Here is a 27,038-nt window from a genome sequence, read left to right on the forward strand (position 1 = left end):
GACAACTTGCCACGCAACTCACCAAACAGTTATTTCTAGCATATCTTTTTATAAAGAGGTCTTGCACCTCTTTTTGATAAATTTAATCTTAAGTATTTTATATTTCTGATGCTATTTTGAATAGAAAGTTTTGAAAATTTCACTTTCTAATATTTGCTGCTAGTTGTTATACTCTGTGTTTCCCTGAAAAATAAGACCTAGCCAGACAAACAGCTCCAATGCGTCTTTTGGAGCAAAAATTAATATAAGACCCAGTCTTATGTTACTGGAATATAAGACCCGGTCTTATAATATAGTGATTAAATGAACGTATGCACAACTGATACCAAGGTTACCAGCCTTCGTGCCCCATTTGGCTCTGAGTCCTGGCAGTGTGACCATTGTCTTCTAAGCTAGAGGTCAGAAAGCCACCCTGGGGGCGCCTGGTCTGCTCAGGAAGAGACGTGAAGGCACTGAGATCTGAGCTTCCCAGCTCCTGCTGTGGGGAGCTCATGGTGAACACGGCCCAGTCATTCGTCCACAGCCCACCAGACAGCAGAGGAAAGTCTCTAACAGGGAGAGACCAAAACAAATGCACGGATAGAAGCAGCTCAGAGGAGGTGCAAATCGTGCAGGAATAAAAGCTCTCAGAAGCATCCTCAGGTAGGAGTGGCTATTTCAACCCGTAGCAAGAAAAGGATTGTGTAGGAAGCTCATGCAGTGGACAGGAGACGCTTTGGGAGGTGAGGCTGAGCAGCACAGGACAGACAGTCTATGAGGCTGGGGAGGCCGAGGAACTTGCCCAGAAAAGCGAATGGACCAGAGAACATCAGAAAATCAGAGGACCAGTCCGTGTGGACCATCTTCGAGTAAGAGGACTTGCCAAAAGGACAGCAAAGGCAGAGGGAAGGAGGTTGTGAGACGGTTCACACTTTTCCCCAGAACTGAAGACATTATACTCTGGACTGAAAGTGGTCCAGACAGTGGATGAGCGTGTGCGCTCACTAGGGCAAGTGGCTGTAGAATGTTAGAATTTAGGGCAAAGGTACGAATCTGCAAGTGCTCAGAGGATGAAAATAGATTTATGGGGAAATCAGGAATCAGAAAGTCTTCGAACCTGCGAATAGCAGCATTGGAATCTAGCAGAGAGCAGAGTTTTAAGGAAAATAATTTTCCACCTAGAATTCTATAACCAGTCAAACTGACAGCTCTGCAGGAGGGCGGACTAAGGGCATTTTGGGATTTACAAAGTCTCAAGGTGTATCTTCCTTGTCTCCTTTTCCTAGAAAGCTACTGGGGGATGCATCTGACTAGAACAGAGAGAGTAACCGCTGAAAGAGGAAGAATTTGGACGTAGGGCACCGGGGCATCGGTAGCAGGAAGCACGAGAGAGCCTGAGGTGCCATTGTGCCCTAGGGAGGAGGGGCCTGGGGCCTGTAGTGAGAAGGAAGTTTCTGGGAGTCCTTCCGGAAGAGGAGTACACAGGCGGCCCCGTACATGTGGGCCCCTTCCGAGGAGAGCTGCTGAGTGTACTGAAAATCAGGCAAATGAAAGAAGGGCCGCTCACGAGCCTCAGGGAACAGAGCAGTGCAGCAAATGGGAGCAGGGGTTTCCTGCACTGGTGACCTGTCAGGAGCGTGACTGCTAGATGGTTGGTCTAGCCAGGCTGGAGCGTGAGTTGCACTGGAGCTGTGGGAGAGTGAGAGCCACAGGTTGAGGGGTGGCGGGGAATCGTAGATAACACGTCAAACGGAAGGAGTCACGACAGCTAGCAATATAGGCCTGTTATCTAGACGTCATTTCGAAATAATTGGCTCAAATAACTCGGAGTGTTCTCCTCTGGGGCCCAGGGAAGTGGTTCAGGGCCGAGGGCTGTGGATTTCCATGTCAGGCCCTCGAGGCTGACCGATGAAAGGACTTTGAAAATGGGAGGAAAGGACAGTCTCCCGAGAGGGTCAGGGCTTGCTGGCAAGTGCTGGAGCTTCACTGCAGGCCTGTGTGCCAGCCCTGCTCTCCGGGCACGCAGACCACAGTGCCCAACAGGGCGGCCTTGTTGCGTGGCTGACCCCTGACCTCCCCCGTGGCCCAGCCACATCCATGCAGAGATGGGACTGTGGCCAACCAGGGGGTCTCAGCTCTCGGGCTGCTCATTCCTGGGCCCCGTCACACGAGGCCCTCCTAGGTGCAGGTGAAGGCTTCCCCGTGCTGTGCCGGCAGGTGGAGCTGCCCCGTGCCCGTGCCCCAGCTGCAGGCATCCTGACTGGCGGGCGGCTGTGCCTTCTCGTTTTCTCTTTGGGAAGCACATGACTCACACAGTGTTTGTGCTTTTCCCAGAAGATCCTCTTCCCCCAGGAGGCAGGAGTGTTCCCTGTGGAGGCAGCTTCTGCTGAGGCCCGGGGTCCCTTTGCAGACTCAGAGTCATGCTGGGGTGGGGGTTAGCCTGAGCTACGTCTAGAGCTCAGACAGAGCTTCCTAGCCTTGTGGCCTTGGGCAAGCTGTGCCCCTCCGACCCTCTGTCACGGTTGTGTGGGAGGCACGACCCAGCTGGCAGCGCTCCCCAAGGCCTGTGTGTGCTGCTTGCTGCTGTGAGCACTTCTGTGTGTGAACTCGCTGGACCCTCCCTACAGCCTTCCAGGCGGTGGGTGCTGGTGTCAGCCCGCTTTATGAGTGAGGGCTGAAGGCGGGAGAAGTTAGCAGCCAGCCTTCTTGGGGACACACAGCCAGTGAGTGGCCCAGGTGGGGTTTGAACTAGGGTTCTTGACTAGCGCACCTGGCCCGGTGCTGGCCCCAGAGCCAGAATTCACCGTGATTCCTGGTTACGAGCTGTGCTCACAGGCCCTTGCCACCCTCAGTGACTTAGGACATGAGCGAGGCCGCAGGAATTCACAGGGACAGTGCTTAGAGGGCGCCCAGTGCGGCATCAGCTGGCTGGTCAGTAGGTGCAGCATAGCAGCGCTGCCACAGCCTTTCCTGCCTTCTGTATCTTGAGGAGACGAGAGGGCGTACTGTGGCCTGCCGGGCCCTGACTTTGGCCAGGTGACAGAGTGCAGACAGGTCAGCGCGATTCACGGTGGCCTGGGGAGGTCACCACGTCTGCCGCTCACAGCCTCGCGAGGCCGCTTTTGTTTGTTTGCGGAACGTCGGGTGTGTGGGAGATGAGAACGTGAAGCCAGGCCTGGGACCGGGCTGTGGGAACAGCAGAGGGAAACACAGTTGCACCCCAGCGTGAGCCGACGGGGCTCGCTGAGCCTGCGTGAGTGTCCTTGTCCTCAGGGGTCGAGGACGTGGCCATGTCCTCACTCACCAGGTCCCTCAGGACAGAATGAGCAGCATGGCCTTTCTGTGCCGTCTGCTACTTCCCGCCCTGAGCTGTGGGACTCACACCCTCACAAGGAACAGAACATCATCAGCCCTGCTTTCAGGCCTGTGGAGGGACGCAGACCAGGGCCCAGGTACACTTTCCTCCAGCTGCTTCCTTCCCTCCCTCGTCCTCCCACGGGGCTGGGTGAGTTGACTGGCGGTTTGGCACTGTCTTGGAAGAACTTGGGAAGGGATGGCACCTCACTGTCTGTTCAGAGGACAGCTGGGCCGGGGAGGGTGTGGTGAGAGAAGCCTTTGTTTACTGTTAGGAAGGAGGACCCTGCTAAGCAGCCACTGGTCACATGGCTGCCCAGAGACTCAGTGTTCTCATCTGTGAAGTGGCCACATCATCAGCCATCTTTCCTGCTTGAGATGTGGAGGCACCCATGATTAGTGGTTCTTTGTCCCCATTAGATGTAAGTTCTCATGATATAATTTGGGAGGTAGCGGTTTGCTCTTGGACCCTAAAGGTTCCTTGGACCATGCACCTGAAAGTGTCTGGTCGGGGAGGTGGGAGGAGAGGAGAGTGGCCTTCCAGATCTGAGACCACCCTCCTTTCTGGAAGCCTTCTACGAGCCTCTCCTGCCCCAAACTGTATTACCTGCCTCAGGTGTAAACACCCCCACGGCCCTGAGGCCCCCATTATGGCACTGGTACCAGTGGCTGATTGTTCTGTGTCCTTGTACCCTGATGCCGTGGGCTTCCTGTCACCTGTCCTGTGGTTGTGGGGTGAGACCTGGCCTGCTGGGAGCCCCTGTGTGTGTGTGTCTCTTCTAGCCTGTGTGCTCTCTGCCTTATTGCACAGGAGACGAGATGTTTTCCAAGTAAATACAATTTATGTTCTGAAACATTTGGTTTTCTTGACAACAAAGTGGCTGTGGAACTTTGATCCTAATTTTATTTCACAACTGATGTTCTTTACAAAGTAGTAAGATTCAGATAAAAAAGAGAACACAATTTCTTACAGTCCCACCACTGAGAGGAACCACTCTTAAGAGACTGCTCTTATCTTTCTAGATTTTCAGCGTCGATATGTGGCGTTGAACAAATAGCCCCATGCACATGGATGTGTAGTCTTGTCCCGTGTGTCAGAAAGCTTAGTGTACTTCCCTAGACACGCGTATGTGGCCTCCAGGTGGGCCGTCCTCTGGATGTCCTGTCATCCTTGCCCTGCTGTTGGGAGATTTAGGTGGTTTCCAGTTACAAACAACACCGGGGGAACGTTTGGTACGCACCTCTTTGTAAAACACAGTTTCAAAACAAATCAGCAAATACGCCCGTCTTCTGCTGCTTACCCGCTGTAGTAGCTTGTTCTCAGACTTAGAATAAACCCAAGTCTGTCTCGGCCCGGCCGCACGCCCGCTCTGCTCTCTGCCTCCCCTGGGACTTGCAGTGTCGTGATGTTCCGAGAGTCCCCTGGCGGGATTGTGCTTCAGGGACTGCCTGGCAGTTTTGCGTCTGTCACTCCTCACTGGGCTTCTCCCACACTGTTCACACCATCACAGGGAATAGGTTGTTAGGGGACTTGGACTTTTAGAGACAGTCCTAGCTCTGGATGAGAGCGCCAGTTCCCCCAGGCACTTCCTCTCACTTAAGGATGGGTGAACCCAAGTTCAGGGAGGGGTGGCCCATGTGCAGGGCCACACAGCCTGGTTTCCCACCTGCCTGCTGCTTTCCCAGGTTCTGAGACCTGTTTTTCCCAGTGGGAGAGCATCTTCCTGGGGAGGGCTGCCTTCTCCGGGAGTCTGTACCCCAACAGCCCTCTGTCCCTGTGCCGTCTTTGCTGTTTCCTGGAAGCCGGCTGGCGGGATCCATAACCTGCGTTCTCTGCTGAAAGGGATCCTTGGAGGTAGGCGAGGAGGGGCAAGTGGGGGTGCTAGATGATCGCCTGAGGGCTTTTCTAGTTCTTGCACACTGAGCATAGGTGTCAGGAGCACCTCTGAGGTCGCCGTGCGACTGCTGGGAGTGAGCCCTGATTGGCCCCGCGGTTCACAAGCCTGCTTCCAGCACACCTGTTGCCCAGGTGAGATGCCCGTGTTCAGTCTGGGGTACCTTCAGCCCATGGCGCTGTGGCTGTGTGAGCTGCAGTTGCTCCTGGGTAACGAGGTGCTGCCTGTTGGCACGCATGCGCGCCCAGCCCCACAGCCCTAGGCTGCTGTCTGGAAGCGTGCTCTGGAGTGCAGGTCGGGGCAGGCGATGGCCGTTCCTGAGGCCAGCAGACCTGCCCATGGTGCACCATGTCTGGGCCTCTTCCTGCTGGAGGCCCTCATGGGGCCACCTGGGGCTTGATGGTGGACGCACAAACCTGGCGGAGGCCCTCAGCCCTGCCGGGCTGGTCTGCTTGGACCCCTCCCTGCTCAGCCACTTTTGTCCCACTTCTGGTGTGGACATGCCCCTCGTGGACCCAGGCCGCCGTGCCCCTCTCCTCCAGGAAGGTGGCCTCTTTGTCCGCTTGCATCCCAGGCCCTCTGCTCACTGGCCTGTTCTGAGCTCCTGGCTGAAGTTGTCTTTGGGGCCATGATCCAGCCGCCGTTTTGAGTGTTGAAAGTGTTCACAAGATCAACTGTTCCAAAGAGTGCGTGAACAGGGAGAGAAAATTATGGCGTTTGTTTGAAAGGTTCTGAGCTTTTTTTAGCTCAAACTGTTCAAAGAGCGCCTCTTGTTAATCAGAAGAATATTCTAGCCTCCCTGGGGTGGTCACACGGCTTAATTGGAACCCAGGCTGCTTTGAAGCCCTTTTAATCCTGCCTGAGCTGGGAGAAAGAATTTGAAGGCAGCAACTGTAAGTTTGAAGTTTCTTCATTTTATTTTATGCGTCTGGGGACCCGTGCAGTTCGTTTTCCTGAGACAGTTAAGCCGAGTCGCTGGCTGGTGGGCAGCCGGCTGAGATCTGGGCTTCGTGAGGCTGGAGTGGCCACCAGTCCCTGGCAAGAGAGACGGAGACCCAAGACGCCTGAGTCAGGGCTGCGGCGGCATCCGGAGCCTGGACGGCACGGTTGGTGGCCGGCCCTGCTGACCACGGCCAGGGCGTGGTTCGCTGGGGCGGCCGTCCTTGTGGAGATTCCACATGTGGGAGAGCTTGTGGTTGTGCACGAGTCACCTAAGGGTGTCCTCGTGACCCCAGCAGCCCCGACTGAGCCATCAGCATGTGGACTCAGGGCCTCCTCTTCCACAGCGGAGCGCAGAGTTCTCCAGCCACAGGCCTCACCGACTGGGGACTGAACTGGTCACGGTTACAGGTGTGTCTGTTAGGCTGACCTGTAGGCATGCGTGCCGGCCAGTGAGCCCGGTGCAGTTAACTGCAGGTCCTCGCCTGACCTGGCCCTTAGCCCGTCCTCTCTGTGCGCAGGGACGCTGCCCACTGCCCTACAGGGCCCTGGGTGCCCTTCCCAGACGGCCGCTCTCCACACCTGCTCCAGGGCTCCGAGATGCCTGCGGCACAGCGGGTGCTTGGCCTGTCGGCTCGCCTGAGCTTTCCCAGTGTGCACTGCATTAAACAGCAAAGGGTGTCTACAGAGTACATCAGGCCCCCGTGTCCCCATGTCCCCCTCAAGCTGAGAAGAGCCGTTCCTTTGGAAACCTGCAGGCCTTCCCCAACTCCATCCCATTGCTCCCCCCACCTCCCAAACCAAGCCCTGCAGCTGGTAATCTTTTCGGAAGTTGCTCACTCAGCCGCTCCCAGGAGGCGCTGTCGGCCCATCCGAAACGCATCTGTTTCTGCCAGTTGTACATGTCACTGTAATTACATAATTTAATTAAATATTTTAGAGGCTGATGAAAAATAAATGTCTGAAGAAAGTAATGTTTCTGAGAGAACAAAGTCAGTGCTTTGGAAAGTCTCACAGGAAGATTGTGTAAAAAATTGCTGTTGAGTAAAGCTATTGACTGTAAAAGATTAAGAGGAAAAATTGTTACATTTAGGAGGATTGAAGGTATCCATTTTAAAGAAACAAAGCTGAAATCATGGATTATGTTTTGTGGTTTATGCAAAAAATTTAAGATGGAACGCAAGTTAGTGGACTCAGATTTGAAGAAAGTTTGCAGCTTGGAGAATGATTGTGTATTTGTAATATTTTAAGTTAAAATGTTTGATATATAAACATTTCATTCCCCACTTTCGCCAACTTTTGGGGTCAGTTGCCAATCTTGATTCTTTTACGTAGGAAGCCTTTTACTAGTATATTTGTGTTCCATTTATAATGTGAATTATTCTTATTGTGATGCGTAATAAACATCACTTAGGAATGATATATGTTTGTTTTGTTATAAGTGGTTATAATTACATTTGTATGCATTAACTCATCATGGAATAATTATTTTCTTTTTAAAAAATTTTTCTATAATAGCTGATTCTGCACTATAAATTTATAACACTAAGCTTTAAAAAATCATTTTCTGAAGAGGTATATTTCCTTGGTACAAATATTAAAGCTTTTAGAAAAGGTGCATAGTGACAAATCTCCTGCCGCCCACGGGTAGCCCGTTTTTGCCTTGTTCATCCTTTTAGACATTTTTATGCACACAGAAACCAGTATAGCTATGCTTATTTATTTCCCATTTCTTTTATACAAATGGTGGCATAATATACTCGTGTTTCTTTTTTATTTAGCAATGCATTTTGCAGATCCTCGCATATAAACATAAAAAGATTCTTCATGCTTTTCCCTTTATTTTAAACATTCCATTCTATGTACGGACTGTGACTTATATAACCAATAATGCTAAACTTGTAACTAATGGTTGGAGTTCAGACTTTGGTAGAATTTAGTTGCATAGATATTGCTCTGGAAAAGTGTTGTGATATTCTGTTCACTCAATTGATATTTATTGAAAGCCATCTGTTGTGCCAGGTAATATTCTAGGTTCACGGCCAGTGAAAACACAGAACAAAATAAAAATCATATCTTGTTCTTAGGAAGCTCGCATCCTAGTTGAGGCAGAAAGACAACAAATAAGTAGGTAAAACATGTACGCGTGGCATCTGAGAGATGATATGTTCTACGAAGGAAAATAGTGCAGGGAAGAGTGACAGAGGGTTTGGGTGGGGAGGGGGCTTCCAGTTTTAAACAGGATGGTTGGGGCAGACCCAGTGAGCACCGCGGTGATGTTGGAGCTCCATGGAAGGAGTCCCTTTCTTCAGGAGAACGCCACTGCCTCTCCTTGTGCTGGGGTGTGTACCAGCTCTTATCTGAAGTCAGTCCTTGGTGACACGGGTCCCTCCAGACCCCAGCTGAACCTCCCTATACAGCTGTATCACGTGACCAAGAAAGACGGGGTTATAGGGACAGCTGTCGCCCCTGGGACTGCATGGGAATGCCTGCCCTCCTCTTGGCCTTCAGCACTGAGCTTTGCTATCGGATGTTGTCTGGTCCTGGCTCTGCACACTTTTTATAGTAATGAGCCCTCCAAGAAGCCCCCCTCGCTTGGGTTGTGCCCCCTTCTTGCAGGGTCTTCCGGCTGAAGCCCACCCAGGGATGGTGGCCTGAGCCCTGTGGGCTGCTGTTCTTCGGCGAAATAGCCCCGTGGGAGAGAACCTGAGGCTTCTTGGTTGCTAGTTAGTTTGTGGCTGTGGCTGTTTCTCTCCTTGGAAATGGGAGTCCTCTGCACCTCGTGGTTCCGATCATCTGCACGGCGCTTGGGGCTGCAGCGAGAGCCTGCACCTGCTCTCAGGAGCCTCGAAATAGCTGCTGCTGCTGGGCTGGGGCTGCCTTTCCTTCGAAATAGCCCCGGGGGCTCCACTCCCCCGAGCCTCGCTGTTCTGCACGCAGCTGAGATTGAGTCAAAATTCAGCTGCAGATGGAACACAAAGACTCACCCCCCCTTTAAAGCCCACTAGTTAGAGTCCAAAGGCTTTGCAGCTGAAGCCCGAGTTTTAAACAGCAGATGTCACAGCTTGGGCTGCAGTTGGAACTGTCGCTTTCCTATCATCTCCGAGTTGGCTGGTCCTGCAGCCCTCTGAAGGCCTTCACTTGTGAGGAGCGGACGTTTAGGATGCGGTGTCTTCCCATCCGAGAAGCCTGTGCTATTTCGGGCTGTAATGACACTTGGCCTGACTCCTGCTAGCCGTCAGCATTTAGCTAATCCCCAGAGCACCTTGGTAAACATCTCTGAGTAGCTCTAACCACACTATAGGTCGAGAGGTTTCTGGAAAATAAACACTCTTCCTGCCAGTTGGAGGTACTCTGGCCTCTGGTCGTTGATTTGATGTGTGGGGAAGGCTGCAATTGTTTAATAATCCTCATGATTCAACAGCTCTTCAGGAACTTTCCTCCATTTGCACTTGGACTCACGACGGGCGGGTGGAGGTGACGCTGCAGCTCGCTTCCCATGGGGTAGAGCCCGAGTCCAGAAATGCAGGGCTCTGGCCTGTCCCTCCTCCTCTTTGGGTTCATGCTGCGCTGCGCCCCGTCCTGTGAGCAGCCCCGCTCCTCCCAGCCGGGAGCGTTCACACAGCGTGCTGTGTGGGGCGGGGTTCTTAGTTTCCGTTTGTGCTCGTCCACGTGGTCCACTCACTTGTGCAGGAATTTGCGTCGCAGCGAGTTCAAGTGATGCACATGGAACTGAAGACCCTGGGTCGCCGCCCCGTCTCAGTGCTGACCTGTGGGTGCTCGTCGGTGCCAGTTTTGGGTAAATCTTTGTTCTTTACACTTACATATATTCCTTGTACCTAGAAGTAAGTAGTTGTAGGTCAGCTTTGGGTATGTAGCTGGAAGCAGGCGGTTGCACTTGAACCTTTCCCCACGCGCCTGTGCGACTGTTCTTTCTTCTGGGTGGGGGCGGTGTGCTTCGTGGCGCTGGCCGAGGCCCTGCCTGAGGGGCCAGGTGCTCCCTAAGGTCTGAATAAGTGAACTCCCTACTCGTGGCCCAGAAGTCAGCATCCAGCCTTCCGGCTCCCTCTGGCCTCCTCTTGTCCAGGTGTGGTCGCCTGTCCCCTCTCAGTACCTCACACACTCACCTTTACCTGAAGCGTGGCCGTCTTGCCGTGCCTCTGGGGGGTGCTGTCCCCTCCGTGTCAGCTCAGCCCGTGTAACGCGGAGAGCGTGGCATTGAGAAGCGCACACAGCATATGACGCACAGCATTTGTACACACCTTCGTCATCAAGCCAGGAGGCCGTGAGGAGCTCCCCACACGTGTCTCGTGAACTGTGCTGCGTGCATAGAACGAGGCCAGAGCAATTAATTACGTCGGTCCCAGGCTGTCCTGTGCTGGTCTCCCTGTGGCTGCGGCGCCACGGCATTTGGGGGCTCCTCGTTGGAATAGCCCACAAAGCCACTCTGTCAGCCACATAGCATATGTGGGGTCACCCTGTTGGAACTGCGCACTGTGGCCCCCAAGTTTCCACACCTAGAATATACAGTTTACAGGAAACTGTTGGTGAGAAAAGTTCTCGCAACAAAATTATAGACTTTTTGAAACAAAAAAAAATATTAGAAGTTCTGTAACTGTAACGTGACTCTTGTTTGTTAATAAACATTTTCTTCCAGTTCTTATTTCTATGCTGATATATTTTTAATCTAGTTTCACTTAGCCATTTTTGCTGGTTTTGCTTTATTCAGAGAGAGAGAGAGAGAGAGAGAGAGTGAGAGAGAGAGACTGACTGTGTGTGTGTCGTTAGAGCCAAATGTATTAGCATTTAGAAATATTTTTTCATGTCACTTACCATTTTAATGGCATTGCGTGTCTGTCACAGTTCGTGACACTAGTCTGAACTTGTTGGACATGACAGCGTGGCCTCAGAGCCTGGCCATCTGGCTTTGGGTCCCGGCTCTTCCAGCTGCTAGTATAACTGCACTCTGGGCTCGCTGCCTAACCTTTCTGCACCTCAGCTTCCCCATCTTTAAAATGGGGTTAAACAGTGTCTACTTCATAAAGCTGTTGAAAAGATTAAACTGTGTAATCCATGGAAAGTGCTGGCAATAGCGCCTGTCTCCATTGTGCAGTAACTTTGTGACGTGGTGACTCCATCTCTGAGGAGTAACATTCCGTGAACAGTGGACGTCCACCTCCTACGGCCATGCAGTGCAGCAGCCCGGCCGTGCTGTGTCATTACTTATTTGTACTTTTTGTATTGCGTTTTGCGTTGTATTATTTATTACATTTATATTTGGAAGATGTTTGATTACTTATCAAATTGGCAAGAAGTCTGGTAACCTTTCTTGCATAGTAGCCAAAGCAGTCACTTCATTTTAAGTGTTAGTTTCCAGAGTTCTTGCGATGACATTTGTAGGCAAATCACTTTGACTTGTCTTCTGGGATTCTTTTAGCTTGGGACCAAATTCTTGAACCTAATATTTGTCCACCAAATTGACAGAACCTCAGAGAATGTTTTCTTTGTCACACGTACAGTAGGTGGTGTGCTTGGTGGCACAGAGAAAAGTTTCTGGGTGACCTTCCCTCCAGTGCTGCGTGATTACTCACTGCTTAGGCCCCTGTTTTATTCCTGCAGCTCATCAGTGGTTCTGAGTGGAGCCCCGGGTCCCGTGTTCTCAGGCCCTGAGCCCATTGAGAGGTGGGTAGGTGGTGGTGGCAGTTACTCCAGATGATTCTGCTGCAGTGTCCATGGATCACTCTCACTGTGCTAGACATGCCCCCACCCCATCCCCGAATGCCCCGCTGTGAAACCACAGGTGTGTGTGTCTGCTCTTCTCTGCATGGGGGTGGGACGGGAGTATGGGAAGCCAGTTTCCCGCTTGCTTTGTTTGACTGTGGAGCCAGGCCCCTTGATGCTGTGGCCACTTCAGAGTGGCAGTCAGGTGCCAGCTGGCCTCAGTGTGAACATTAAACTGAAGGGCGTGTGAGGCCCGGCGTGCGGGGTGCGGCCAGCACTGCGGCCTCCTGTGTGCACTGGCCTGGCAGGTGCCCCGAGCCGTCAGGGAGGAGAGCATTTGGAAGCATGGCGTATTACTTCATTGTTTTCTTCATTTGAATGGTTCCCAATTTCCCCCTCATTATTAAATTGTTACATTTCAAATGATCTTTGCTTCAAAGGAAATTGGAGAGCTGTGGTTTACAGTGAGTCTGGCTCCCAGCTTTGCAGGGCTAATTTGTACCTCAGAGCAAGACTCTTGTTTCCAAATTGGTACCACATGCCCCTGAGTCTGCTGAATGCTCTCCGCATTCCAGGAGGGACAGCCGCCATCTCAGAATCCTCTAGAGATTCTGGGGTTGTCTGTCTGACAGATGTCTGTCCGTGGGTCCGTCCCACTGCCTCAGGCCCATACAGATGGGGTCTAGCCATGAGGAATGGGGCGGTCATGGGCACAGCTCTGCGTCACTACTTGGGCTGGTACGGGGCCCACGGGAGCGAGAGGCCTGCAGCTGGGGACAGGCACCATGTTTTGTTGATTTCTTTTAAATGAACTCTTCCCATTGATTTAGTAACAGTTTACATACCCCTTTGACTAAGACAGAAAAATACAAAACAACTTAAGTATCTCTTTAAAATGTTTCAGAAGAAAATAATCTCTTGGCTTGGAAAGATATACTTATTTTGCTCAGTTATTTTTCCTCCCTGATGTTGGAAACTTTAGGCGGCTCTGAAAAGAATGGGAAGTGGCATTCAAGGCTGGTTCAATCCCCGGCTGCATTTGAGTTTCTCCAAAGGTCTTTTACTGATGAGCGTCTTTTCAATGTAACCATTTTCTCATCAGCAGAGCTGCCTTGTATTTAGGGAGGAGTTTGGGTAGAAATCTCCCGTTCAGTGATGGAGTGGTTGAATGGCAGTTGCCCCTGCGCGGCCCTGGCCTGGGTCCTTGGGGCTGGTCTGCAGGGCTTCAGGTCGCCCACCAGTTGGCCACCGTGCCAGTGAGCCATTTGCTTGCCCGTCCCATGCTGTGTTTCTGGGAATGTCCTTTCCACTGAGTGCTTTCTTGAATGACATTTCTGATGTGTGTTCTCCCGAGCTAAGGTGTAGAATCAGAAGATGGGCTTCAAATTAAGGATCAGTGCTGCTCAAAGCGGAGTGGACTTTGAACCAGCCGTCTGAGTCTCAGTTCCCTCATTTGTGAAGTGGAAACTGTAACAGGGCTGCTCTGAGCATTAACTGAGATAATCTAAAATAGTTTTAAAAGTTACAAAGCATTATACATGTGGGCATCTGTTATGATTACTTTTACTGTTACGCTGTTGTTTATGTGGGCTTTGAAGGAGCAGTGAGGAAAGGAGGCGGAAACGCACCGAGCACCTCCTCTGTGCCACGTGCCTGACAGGTGCTCTCAAACGTCCTTTCCTGGCCTCTGCATAGTGACAGACACTTTGTTGCATAGCGACCCTATTTTTACAGGTGAAATAAAACCAAGGCTTGTAAAAATCATTTCCCTGATGTGCCGTAGCTGGTAGCGGGCTGTGGTTTGAACCCGTGCTGTGTGACAGTGCCCTGGGCACCTGGCCCGGGTCTGTGACTCATCAGCTGCTGGCATGGCTTTTGGCGGCCACCCAGTACGCACAGCCAGGTCCCCTCCAGGAAACCACTGGCGCTGAGTATGTGTTCTTGACCCACAGGACCCCGGAAGACCTCTCCAGGTTCATTGTTGAGCTGCAGCAGCGAGAACTGGCCCTGAAGGACAGGAACAGCTCCCTCGCCAGCAGGTAGGCCCAGTGCCCGCGTGGCACGGGGATGCGTCTGCTTGGAAAGCTGGGTTGGGGGAGTGTGTGCCGCTGGCTGGGTTCAGGAACAGCTGTGCCTCCCATGCAGTCGGCTTCGGCCTGAGCCTGCGGCAGCTGGGGCTGCAGGGTGCACGGTACCCCCTGTTTCTGCCCTGTGGCTGTGAGACTCAGCTGAGGTGGCATGATGCTGTCATCCCAACAGCGTGCCAAGTCCCGCTGGATCCCTGGTGGCCGGCTTCCTGGTGCGCAGGGTCTGAGAGAGGACATGTGTCCCCATCAGAGCGTTTCATCCTGGCGGTGGTGTGGGCTCCAGTGACCCTGTGGTGGTGTGGAAAGCTGGCCTGGGCCAAGTATGTGTGCTTGTGTGTGTGCACGTGTGCACTCCGGGAAGGTCCACAGAGACAGGCAGAACCGCCGGCATGCCCTTGGCTTTAGCAGTAAAGAGGTTTTTCCCTTCCGAGCGGGAAATCCAGAGGCAGGCAGCTGCGTGGCTTCTTCCAGGGCTCACTGTTGCTTTTTTCCTCCTGACACCCAAGGTGTGCTGCGCTGCCAGCACCATCTGTCCAGCGCCCAACACCAGCCGGTGTCCTGACACTAACTGCCCGAGTCGGCCCAGGCCCCACAGGCGGACGGCTCAGTCCCATAAGGCCGTCCCTGCTTAGGCTCCAGTCACGTGTACCAGGTTCCCAGGTTACCCGCACTTCTGACTGACTTCACATTTAGGGTCCCCTCATTCCCCCACCCCCCATTTGATAATTTGCTAGAATGACTCATGGAACTCAGGAAAGTACTTTACTCAGGAATGTGGGTTTATTACAAAGAATGCAGCTTTGTGCGGCAGGTGGGAGAGACGCTCTTGGTGAGGCTGGGGGGAGGGGTCCCCGAGCCTCGTGGGCACACTGCCCTCCCAGCACCTCCATGTGCCCACCAGCTGGGAAGCCCTCCGCACCTGGTTAGGGCTTTTTACGGAGCTTCCATGCCTGATTCAGTTATTGGCTGTTGGTGATTAACTCAACCTTTAGCCCGTCTCCCCTTCCTGGAGGTTGGGGTGGAGCTGAAAACACCAACCCTCCCATCATGTGGTTGGCTCCTCTGGCATCCAGCCCCCCTCTTGAAGCTGCCAAAGGACCCACCAAGACTTACTGCGTGCGCACAAACTCAGGTGTGGTGGGAAGGGCGTGTGATGAACACCAAGAGATGCCCCTTTTCCCTAGGGGACCCCAAGGGTTTTAGGAGTCCTGTGCCAGGAATGGGACAAAGACCAAATACGTGGTCCCCCTATCCACAGGCAAGACATTCCAAGACCCCCAGCGGATGCCTGAAACCGCGGATAGCACCAAACCCTGCGTATACTGTGTGTTTTCCTACACGTGCACACCTGTGGCGGAGTCTGATTTATAAACCAGGCACAGTAAGAGATTAACAATAACCGAGAATAAAATAGGCTCGTTATAAGCACGCCCTGTAAGGAGAGCATGTGAATGGCTTTGGGGCCATTAAGTGAAATCAGGGTGACTCGAGCACAAGCACTGTGATCAGGGACCGTAGACCTGGTAACAGACGAGTCCAAAGTGACCCACGGGCGGGAGTGTTTGCAGCGTGGAGATGGCGGCCGAAGGGATGAGTCACGTCTCGGGCAGCAGAGTGGGCCGGTGCAAGATGTCATCACGTTACTCAGAGCGGCGCGAAATGTAAACCCTAGGGATTGTTTATTTCTGGGATTCTCCATTTAATGTTTTCGGACTGCCATTGACTGTGGGTAACTGAAAGTATGGAAAGTGAAACTGGTGCTTCTTATTAAACCACATTTGGGCTTTCCTGTGTCATCTTCTGCCATTCTCTGGTTCTCAGGCAGGGTGGCTGCCTGGGTTCTGGGCGTCACATCTGCAGGCAGGAGAGGCTGCCATCTTGGGTTTCCTTTTTGGAACAAGGAAACCTCTGAGGACCCCACTGCCAGCAGAGCCCCCCTCAGCCTCACTGGCCCAAACGGGGTGGTCTGCCGACAGGGTGGGGTCCGCGTGACGAGCTTAAACTAGTCTGACTTCCACTTGAATCACTCTAGGAGGGTGGACAGCTGAATGAGGGCGGCTTCTTTAGTGACAAGGGCTGGGAGGCAGGTGACAGCAGCGGGGCCCCCGGGTGCTGTGCACGTCCTGACCGGCCTGGGGAACTTGTGGCTCTCTGTTTACGCACTGCAGCTACAGTCCCTGCAGATAGTGTGTTCATAACTTATTAGTAGCCAGGAGGAAGGTTTTCTTGTTTGGGGGCTTGTGTCATTTTGGAAATTGGCTTTTAGAAGCGTCTGGTTACGTTGGACGTAATCATCAATTTAGTTTAAAAACCTCACATGATGAAGATTGCGTTTGCTTTCAAAGCTCCTGTCAGATGAAATGGGCATGAAAAGTGATTTAAAATGAAAGTTTTAACGTTTTTCCAGGCGGCCTTCTTCATTTTACATTGAATTTGAAACAGAATGAACTATTAAGGGCATGGAAACTTGTCTGGATTTTTGTCCCGCCCAACTGTGAGGTACCTCCTCAAATATCCGTTCTGACCCGCGCAGGAATATCCGCCTGTGTATCCAGAGATCCACGAGCCAAGAGCAGCTCCCTTCTGAGGTCCCCCAACCATTCTGTCGCTTGCAGCTGAATGTGTCAGCCGTCCCACCCCTTTTCTGGGGTTGGCTTAGGAATGACCTTACTCTGCCTCAGGAAGTGGTCCTCCGCGGCAGGCAGGTGGCCTGTCTGCATGACTCTGGGCCTCTTGTCCACCTCTCAGGACCCCTGGTTTCCCTCTGGGAGCTGGTGGTGCCAGCCTGGGATCAGGGGTGAGTCTTGGGTACCCCTGAAAGAGTGCTGTGCTTCACCTCTTCTGCACATGGTGCCTGCCTGACAGCTCTCAGGAGGTGAGTTGAGGTGTGATTGCTCTTGGTGCTTAACTCAGCCTCTAGCCTTCCTTTGGCATCCAGCCCCCATCACGAGTCTGTCCAGGGACCCGGCTCAGCTGAACACACATGGCACAGGGCCTGGGGACACACGCCTGTCCCTGCTGGGGCCGCTCGGTGACTTGCCCTGTCTGGTCTGTGCTATGGGTGGTACCTCTGGGTCTGGCCACTTCCTGGTAGGACTCTGGGCTGTCTGTCACTCTGCCTTCCACCCTGTGTGGCATTTTAGCCCGCTGCCCGGCAGCTGGTGTGAGACACTCCACGGAGGAGAGCCTGCCAGTGCCCGGGGTGTGGGGGGCCCCGTAGCCTGGCTGCTGCTCTGCTCCTATTCCCTCCTCTTGGGAGAGGAGGGCGATGCCTTCGGGACACCATTCAGTGTGAAGACCCCCGGCTCCCCTGAGTGTGGGTAGCAGCGACTTCCTCTGACTTCGGAGTCTCGTCCGCCTTTGTGCCTGTTCCCTGTCCCTCTCCCCAGCTGGACAGAGCTGCTGGAGGTCTGGACTGTGGACAGTCACTGTACTTCCCGTGTCCAGCAGAGACCCTGGCCTGGTGTGTGTTTAATGAACGGGGCATCAGACCGAGGCCCCACACCCCACACAAATGCTGTCACGCCACCTGTGCTTTCTGAGTCCCGGGGCCCATCCCCCAGGGCCCGGGGCAGCGTGTGCTCCTTCTTCATGACTGTGAAGCCCTCTGCTCCCCACGTACTCATAAATCTGCACCCCTCTTCTGTCACTTACACTCTTTCCTTCAGATGACCAGAATTTGTGTCACTGTTTTTGTCCTCCTTCCGCCTCCCCCCCCACTCTGGTTCAAGCCGTTGTGTCTCAGTCTAGTTGTGTAGGACACAGCTCCCTGGCCCACACTGGGGGTATTGTGAGCCTTGCGCTCCCTATGGCTGGGGCAGTCGGTTGCCAGTCGTCGGTTGGCCGCTCATGGCAGCCCACGCGACCTCCGGCTGCTCCTGGCAGCCCAGCTCCAGGGAGAGCTGTTGTTCACAATCTTAGCTGTAGAGGGCGCAGCTCACTGGCCCATGTGGGAATCGAACCAGCGACCTTGGCATTAGGAGCACGGCGCTCCAACCACCTGAGCCACTGGGCCGGCCCCTGTGTCATTGTTTTCCGTCTACTTTCCACTAAGCTGTCTGAGGGATTCTTGTTGAAATGTCAGCCAGGTGTGTTGCTCTTTACCCAAGCCCTTTTGTGACTTCTGGTCTCTCAGGAGTGATCCAGCCCCTTCCCTGAGTCTGCAGAGCCCTGGGAGTTCCGGCCCCGCCTAGTTTCCAGCCCCATCTCATAGCGTCTCCGGTTCCTCCCGCTTCTGCTGAGTTGGCCCCCTAGTCCTGGACACCTGTCCCCATCCTGACATCGTCTCCCCTGTTGGCACGGGCTCTTTGTTCAGGTCTTGGCTGAGTTCACATTTCTCAGATGCCCTGCCGACGCCCATGTAAATGAGCCTTCTCCTTAGGTTTTGTGTGATTGTTGTCTTCCTGTTACGCTAATTCCTTCCACTTGTCTCCATTAGAATCGGGGACTGTATCCGGGCTACGTATTCACCCTGTGATTCGGACCACAGCATGGACCCACGGCTGCAGCAGACACTCAGTACAGGCTGCATGAGTGTGCGAGGGCGTTCAGTGCCCAGTGCGTGTGTGAGGGCGTTCAGTGCCGGGTGTGTGAGTGCGAGCACGTTCAGTGCTGAGTGTGTGAGTGTGCGAGGGCGTTCAGTGCCGTGTGAGTGTGAGGGCGTTCAGTGCCGAGTGTGTGAGTGTGCGAGGGCGTTCAGTGCCGAGTGTGAGTGTGAGGGCGTTCAGTGCCGAGTGTGTGAGTGTGCGAGGGCGTTCAGTGCCGAGTGTGAGTGTGAGGGCGTTCAGTGCCGAGTGTGAGTGTGAGGGCATTCAGTGCCGAGTGTGAGTGTGAGGGCGTTCAGTGCCGAGTGTGTGAGTGCAAGGGCGTTCAGTGCCGAGTGTGAGTGCGAGGGCGTTCAGTGCCGAGTGTGTGAGTGCGAGGGCGTTCAGTGCCGAGTGTGAGTGTGAGGGCGTTCAGTGCCGAGTGTGAGTGTGAGGGCGTTCAGTGCCGAGTGTGTGAGTGTGCGAGGGCGTTCAGTGCCGAGTGTGAGTGTGAGGGCGTTCAGTGCCGAGTGTGTGAGTGCGAGCGCGTTCAGTGCCGAGTGTGAGTGCGGGGGCGTTCAGTGCCGAGTGTGAGTGTGAGGGTGTTCAGTGCCGAGTGTGTGAGTGTGCAAGGGCGTTCAGTGCCGAGTGTGTGAGTGCGAGCGCGTTCAGTGCCGAGTGTGAGTGTGAGGGCGTTCAGTGCCGAGTGTGTGAGTGCAAGGGCGTTCAGTGCCGAGTGTGAGTGCGAGGGCGTTCAGTGCCGAGTGTGAGTGTGAGCGCGTTCAGTGCCGAGTGTGAGTGTGCGAGGGCGTTCAGTGCCGAGTGTGTGAGTGTGAGCGCGTTCAGTGCTGAGTGTGTGAGTGTGCAAGAGTGTTCAGTGCCGAGTGTGTGAGTGCGAGGGCGTTCAGGCCGAGTGTGTGAGTGTGAGCGCGTTCAGTGCCGAGTGTGTGAGTGTGAGCGCGTTCAGTGCCGAGTGTGTGAGTGCAAGGGCGTTCAGTGCCGAGTGTGAGTGCGAGGGCGTTCAGGCCGAGTGTGTGAGTGCGAGCGCGTTCAGTGCCGAGTGTGTGAGTGCGAGCGCGTTCAGTGCCGAGTGTGTGAGTGTGAGCGCGTTCAGTGCCGAGTGTGTGAGTGCGAGCGCGTTCAGTGCCGAGTGTGTGAGTGTGAGCGCGTTCAGTGCCGAGTGTGTGAGTGCGAGCGCGTTCAGTGCCGAGTGTGTGAGTGCGAGCGCGTTCAGTGCCGAGTGTGTGAGTGTGAGCGCGTTCAGTGCCGAGTGTGTGAGTGAGGGCGCGTTCAGTGCAGTGTGTGGGAGGCGCTGTCTGCTATGAATAACACCCCCTCACTACTGGGCACGGGAGCTGACTTAGGGCCCCTCTTGGCTCTTGTCCTTGCTGTGCTCGGTTAAAGCACAGGGACCCCACCTGCAGGGTGTGCCCACACCTACACTGTCCCTCCCCCACTGATCCCTTGTCCCCCTGATCCCGAGGTCACCCTTACTACTCTCTGATCTGCTTTTGTCCCCACAGTTGGCTCTCTTCTGAGCACTGTCGTCTGCACCTGGGTCCCACAGTGGCAGGAGGAATCCTTTTGAAACGTGTGTCAGGTCATGTCACTCTGTAGGCAGAACCTTCTGCTGGTGTTTCATCTCACTCATTTTCAGTAGTGACTGTGTTCTCACCACAGCCCCACCAGGATTGGGGCAAAGGTGGCCTTGTCACTCAGTTGTGACTGTCCTGCACACAGCCCCACCAGGACTGGGGCCAGCGGGGCGTCATGCAGTGTAGACTGCTGCTTCCATTTCTGCACGTCCCACCCAGTGCCTCCCTCTCCTGAGGTTGGCTTCCTGTTTGCCCAGGTGCACAAGCCGTTAAGGTGGATGAGTTGGCACATTCGGTTGCCTGTGGCTGGCCTGGCACCAGTGCCCTGGCTCCTGCCACCCCCTCCTGGCTGTGGTGCCTGTCAGCCCCCTGTGGTCAGCCCTGCCTCACGCTGTGGCAGGTTGATGCCTAAAACCGGCTGGACAGTGTCCTGCTCGAGAGGGAGGGTCGCTGTCTGGCTTAGTACCTGAGACACGTCGCCTAATCTTCCTGCATGTGGCACCTGGAAGGAAAGCTGGTGTCCAGGTCTGTGACTGGTGCCCAAGTGCAGACGCCCGGTGTTCTCAGTGTGGCACCTGCTAGCGGGCATCTGTGACATGGAGATTCATGGCTCTGCAAGTGTTTGTTTTCTTACCGTGGTTCTGGAAACCTGGACCATGTGCCTGTCGAGTGCTGTGCGGTGAGTGGGACGCAGAGCACGGTCCATGGGCGGGGCTCGGCGTACACACACACACACACACACACACACGCGCACACCCCCCCCCCCCCAATATGGAAGTGCTGAAGAAGCATAAGGGTGTTCGGTGGGAGAGATGTGTTTATTTTCTGGCTCCAAAGTGGATGAGGGAACATTTCTTAGAGGTGCCATTTGAGTTTAGATCTGGCCAGAATTGTGAAAAAGCACAAAAACAAAACCAGAAAATGGACCTGCTGGCCCAGAGGTGGGACGTCTACGAGAGGGTGACTGCTTGCACCTGGGTGCTTGTCCTGCCACGTGCTGGCTCGTGTCCGTCCTGGGAAGGACGCACATAGCAACGCCCGGACCTTGGCTGTGGTCTCTTAGAGCCGCGGCCACACAGCTGCGGCCGGCTGCTCGGCCCTGCGGCATGTGCGGGCGAAGCTCCTGGCCGTCCTCTCTGTGTCCTGTGCCCCCTGCCCTTCACACTCACACCCAGCAGCCTGTCTGCCCCGTAGTGGACACGTCGTGTGTCTGCTGGGGCACAAGGCACCACCTCTTTGCGCCAGGCAGGCTGACGACCAGAGGACACGATGCCCGTCTCTGTCCACGGTGCAGCCCCTGCCTGGGGCGGGGCTCCCTCCGGCTTCCTTTTCTTCGTCTCCACAGCGGGTCCTGAGTGTCCACTCCCCAAGCTGCTGCTGATCGTGCCAGCTCCGAGCTTAGTGCCTGGCCAGCGGCCACAGCCTGTATCAGCTTTTCTAGCCGAGAGGGTTTCCTTCTCTATAGAACCTTCAGGAAGCTGCCCAGGGCCCAGTGGGCTCACTGTCCATGTCTAGTGTCAGGCACACGTGTGCTGACATGCGCCTTTCAGGAAGTCAGGGTTCGTCTCCCTCACCGGTCACATGGGAGGACCTGTGACCGATGCCCCAAAGCTGTGTCACTTGGGACATCAGAAAGCAGCCTGTTGGGGCTGATGCAGAATTGCTGTCCTGCCGTCAGAGTACTGAGTGTGGGCACAGCCTCTGGGGTTGCCCAGGGCTTCTGGCCATCTGCTCAAGCCTGCCCCTCGCTCCTCCTCTTCAGCCTCCTTCCTTCTGCTTAGCACTTGGGGCAGGAAGAAGAGAACCCAGCAACCCCTGTGACCTGTGACGGAGTGGAGGGACGCTGGGCCTTCTGTGGCTGGCAGGCCTGGAGGGCGCTGGCCCCTGCCTGCAGTGCCCGCGTTTGGACGTGAGGTGGTGCTGGCAGCACTTGAAGCCGTTCCTCCTGCTCAGTCCTGGAACTTCCTCTGCGCCCTCCCCAGGGTAGTGCTGTTCCCAAGGCTGTAAACTTGGTGGCCAATTAGACAGCGTGGGCGAGGCAGGAAAGCAAGAGGGCAGTGACTGAGGGACGGGTGAGTGGTTCTCTTTCCCAGATGCTTCCCTAGAAATTGCGTTCCCGTCCTCTCCTTAAGCAGGCATGTCTGGGTCCTCCAGTTGCTTCCTAACCACTGCTGCTGAGACCCTGCAGACACGCCTGCCATACAGCACTGGCGGTCTCTCCAGCATGACCCAGGGACCTTTCGAGTTGCTCTCATTTTCCAGACACTAACCTTCTGGCTCTGTCCGCACGCCCCTGTCACCCCTAGGCAAGAACGCAGTCCATCCTGGGGCCCAGAGGGAAGTCTGGGCCCAGATTCACCCCCTGGCAGTGCCTCGTGTGGACGAGTGGCTCCTGTGGGGAGAGCCTGGACCTGGGTCTCGGGACGTGACCTATGGAGACTGTGGCTTCAGAAGGCTGGTCAGCTGCCCTGTGCCCCGTGGAGGAGAGCAGTACTGCTCCCAGGCTGGTGTTGAGAAGAGAGAGCTGTGTGTGGACGTGGGTGGCCACAGTGGGCGTGGGGGGTTTAATTTCCTGAGGTCGCTTCGGTGCAGCTCCCCTTATGGAGCGCGGACTTTGTTGGGCCGCTCGTCGTGTGACTGCTGCAGGGTGAGCGCTGAGTGTCACCTAGCCCAGCACTGTGCAGCTCAGGAGCAGCACCTGTTGGACACGCGATGTGGGTTCTGGTTCCGCGGGTCTGGAGTAGGGACCAGGTTCTGCATTGCCAACAAGCTCCCAGGTGGTGCTGGTGGTTCAGGGACCACAATTTGTGTAGCAAGCACTTCGCAGGCCGTGTGCCACAAGTTCTTGGCAGATGGAGGGAGGCCTGGTCACTCCTTTTCCCATCGATACCTGGCAAGAAGGTCCTTAAACCCTGTGAACTCCCTGGAGGGAGGGTGGCAGAGTTCCCTATCAGAAGACTGGCTTTGTCGTGCTGGGGGTCATTGGCCTCATGCTTTTGGGGCTCTCACTTCTGGTGGACCCGTTCAGAGGTGCTGGTCCCTGGAGGTGGCATGTGTGTGACCCACTGCAGGGCCTGCCACCTGAGGTCTTTGGCTGACCTCCGGGTCCTTCCCTCCACATGCAGAGGAGGTTCTGAGCCTCTGGACGGGACCAGTTTGATGAGCTCCTGCCCAATTGGCCTCTGACCCAGGAGGTGTCACTGGGCCCACTGCTCCAGGGCCCACGGAACATCAGACTCTGGAGACACAGCCCCATCCTTGCTGGGCTCCCGGTCCTGGCGAGGGAGAGGAGGGTCTGAGCTCTCTCTCTGGTGCCCTTCCCCCCACTCTACCCAGGGCTGGGCTACTGGCCCGGTGTCTGAGGTCGCACTGGTAAGGACACTTGATTTGATCCCTGTCGCTCTCCCGCTCTGGAGGGGAGAGCGTCGGAGCAGAGTGGCCAAGAGGTGGTGGCGGGCGGAAGCTCCCTGGGCAGCCAGCACAGGGCAGGGCAGTGACGGGCCTGGGCTGGGTTGGGCCCTGCTCCTCCTGACTAGCCCAGCCGGCCTCTGCAGCCAGCTCCTGTTGTCTCTTTTCAGCAAGATGAGATGCCATTAATATTTCACACCCAGACTGTTTTCTTGCATGTTTTGCATTTCCATATTTAAAACAGCATTTACATATTCATGGATCTTTTAAATAAGTTTTTATTGTTAAGGGATGTGGAAGTGGATAAAATGTGAAACTCCCCCTTGTATTCAAGCACTGGGAAAAAAAAGTTCATCCCCAAAATGAAATCAATTCCTGAGTGGTTAGTTCTGCAGCATTTGCTGTAGGAAAATTACTCCGGAAGGCCAGGCATCCCAGGGTTCATAGCTGTCCCTCTGTGTGGGGACACACTGGGCTGGGTGGTGTGTCCGCAGCTGTCCTGGAGACCGTCACTTGTCTCTCGGCTGTTTCCTCACCTCCCGCAAAGGTGTAGGCCAGCTTTCCGGGGCGTCTTCGGAGGCCAGGCAAACCCCGCGTGTAATAGGTGTCCAGTGAGCAGAGGTATGTTGTCCTCTCAGCTCTGATGCAGCCCTGGGGCTCGGCGACTGCTGCGACGGACGGAGACATGAGGTGACAGCTGGCTCTGTGGAGGGGCTGTGAGCTTAAGGCTGGTGTTTGCCCCACGTCCCTGCCTTTCATTGGGCGTCGGTTCCATTTTGCAGTAAAATCTGTTTTGAACCTCTCTGTGCTGCAGTGCTTGTCTCCGCGAGCCATGTGGCCGCTGCTGCTCCCCTCCCCTCATGGGGTCGAAGGGGTTCTGGTGTGTGGCTTGTGCAGGGGACCGTCTCTGCCTCGAGTTGGTTGAAGACACTGCCGGCTGGCAAGCAGGAGCTGGGAGGGGGCAGGTGTGGGCAGAGATGGTGAGCAGGGCGCTGTGGGTGTGTGTGAAGAAAGACGGGGGGCGTCTGTCTGGGGGAACGTTCCCATTTCTGTTCTTCCTCCCAGGACCTGTGCTAAACTGTCCTGCTCTCGCATCCCTCTGTGGCACGTTTCCTCTCATCCCTGGAAGTCTCACAACAGAGTCGCTTCGGGAGGCAGCGTGGTGTGGTGGTGGCACACAGTGGGGCAGAGGCCTGGGCGCACGTTCCGGCTGTCCCCTTGCCGGCTTTGTGACAGCAGCACCAGCCTGCCCTGCCCTGCGTGTGATCATGGACGCAGAGCACAAGGGAATCTCCTAACGGTGGCTGCTGTCATGGCTGTCACTGCACTGAGATGTCACTGTGTCCCCAGCACGCTGCCTGCTTGGCTTTCCCTCTGTGGAAGCTCCAGGGACCGGTGGGGCACAGCTAGGAACGCACTGGCTCAAGGGGACTATCCCCAAGGGGGCTCCCGTTTTGGGCTGCAGGGGTCAGGGGTGGCTCTGGGTGTTGGAGCCCAGCACAGCATGGCAGGGGGGCCCAGAGACTGCGGGAGAAGCTCGTCTCTTCCTGCCTGAGGTTTGTAGATGTCACCCCATCACTTGCCCGTCCTCACCGGTGGGAGATGGTATTGATAAGCTGTCACTGTGGTTTCGGGAGCTGGGTAGAGCAAGAGGGGATTTGTACAGGGCGCAAAAAGGGAGGGTAAAGGACGTGTGTGGGATTCTCAGGTCCTTCGTCTACTTTGCGGGGTTTCCTTGAGAGAGCAGAGCATGCCCAGTTTCAGCACCCCAAGTGAGAAAATGCCATCTGGGGAGCCAGTTGGTTGAAGAGGCACCTATCACCTCCATCCTCTGGAAGAGACAGAATCTTCTTTATTGGCCCCGGAAGGGAATCTCGATCTCCCCACACATTTGAACAAAAGCGGAAGTGAGCCATATCTGAACGCTTGCTGTTGACTGAGGGACGTAGTGGAAGAACCCTTGGACGGGCTCTGCATCTCTGGTGCCGTGATGTGTCTGCTCCCGGGTCTGCGTTGATGGCGCTCGCGGGGGCCAGCCCACCGGGCAGCAAGGGCCGGAGCAGGCAGCCAGGGCTCCTTGGTCGCTGTCGGCAACACCGAAGATGGGCTCCCCATCACCAGAGCTCAGGGCTCCGTGTGAGAAGACTCAGGCCTCTTCCTGACGCGTCTCCCAAGTTCCCTGATGACTTTGTGTGAACTTGAGAAGCCCTGAGCCAGAGAACTTCCTTCTCAGCCGTGAAGCCCAGCGCTGCTGGCTCATTTGAACGAACAAGCCCAGAAAAACACACATATTGATTCTCGATGTACAAGTGAAGGATGACAGTAGTCTAGTGTCGTAAGCCAGTCTCAGCACACTCTCCGGCCTTGTTTGTCAAAGCATTGAGACAGTCTGGGCTCCCTCCCTCAGTGGCCTCAGCCCAATAACCCAGCCCAGAGGCGGTTGGGGACGTGGGACAGAGATGAGGTGGCAGAGCCTCCTCCCTCTGAGGACACGGCCTGGGGCCTCAGTGTCTGTTGAGCACACTTAGCGCAGGTCAGCGTGTTGGAGAACACGGGCCTCTAGAAGGGTTGGTTCTGCTGAGGGGTCTCTCTAGAGCTTGTTAAAAATGGGTAAGACAGAGCAGGAGCAAAGAAACCTATATTTACTAAGCACCTGTGGTACCAGAACCTTTACATGCATTGTCTGCCGTAATCCTTGCACCAGTCCTGCACACTAGACATTTTCCGGCAGTTTTCCAAGGTCATGTGATTGCTTAAGTTGGTGTCTGGACATGAACTCAGGTTTGTCTGTTTCCAAAACCCATACTCTCTCATTCCTCTCTCTCTCTCTGTTTTGTTCCTTCCTCTCTCTGTCTCTCTGTTTTTCTCTCCCCTGCCGCCTCCCCACACACACGTGCACGTTGCCCCTCCTTGGATGGTGCCTGTTCACACTTAGTGAGGCAGGGGTTGCTCCTGAGGGTCGTACAGTCCCTGTTCCTGGTCTTTCTGATGCTGAGCAGAGAAACACAGTCTGGCCGACTCCACAGGGAGAAGTGTGACTTCTTACGACTGGGTAGATTGGGGCAGGCCCCCGGCAGGGCCCGGCCACCTACTTACACTGCCCTGTCCTGGCACCACACGCATCCTGCAGGGAGCAGGAGTCTGGGCCCTGCCCAGGGGGAGCTTCCCTCCAGCCTGGGAAGACAAGATAACAGGGACTCAGCCAGAGAACGGGGAGGGTTGACTCGGCCATGCTTCCCAAGTGCCGGAATGTCACAGGTTCCGGCTTGGCTGCTTAAGCGTTCCATGGCAGAGACCGTCCTGGGACGCATCTCCCAGAGACACGGACTCAGGATTCTCCACTAGCACACGTGTCACTCGTGTTCCTGGTCGGCACTTATGCTGTCATTACGAGCCGAGCACAGTGTCGACCGGGGTTTGGGCTCCTCACCACCGAAACATGGTGAACACACGGGACCACTCTGCACAAACAAGGCGCTGGCAGCAGAGAGCTCCGGTGGGCAGGGTTCAGCAGTCCGTAGTCACCGTCTTTGAAAA

The 27,038-nt window shown here is 54.9% G+C and overlaps 1 protein-coding gene across 3 annotated transcripts in view; it reads left to right on the forward strand.

Moving 5' to 3' along the window:
- The window catches only part of MAD1L1 (mitotic arrest deficient 1 like 1), a 279,782-nt gene that overhangs the window by 41,918 nt on the left and 210,826 nt on the right, over window positions 1-27,038 (forward strand). For 2 of the 3 annotated variants that reach the window (XM_074314014.1, XM_074314013.1), the window contains one exon: window positions 13,841-13,927. The exons of the other annotated variant lie outside the window; for it this stretch is intronic. In XM_074314014.1, the coding sequence (XP_074170115.1) occupies window positions 13,841-13,927 (87 nt within the window). The remainder of the gene's footprint in view (window positions 1-13,840; window positions 13,928-27,038) is intronic. 3 annotated transcript variants of the gene reach the window in all.

Source organism: Rhinolophus sinicus, linkage group LG10, assembly GCF_036562045.2.
Source record: "Rhinolophus sinicus isolate RSC01 linkage group LG10, ASM3656204v1, whole genome shotgun sequence".
NCBI classification, from domain to species: domain Eukaryota; kingdom Metazoa; phylum Chordata; class Mammalia; order Chiroptera; family Rhinolophidae; genus Rhinolophus; species Rhinolophus sinicus.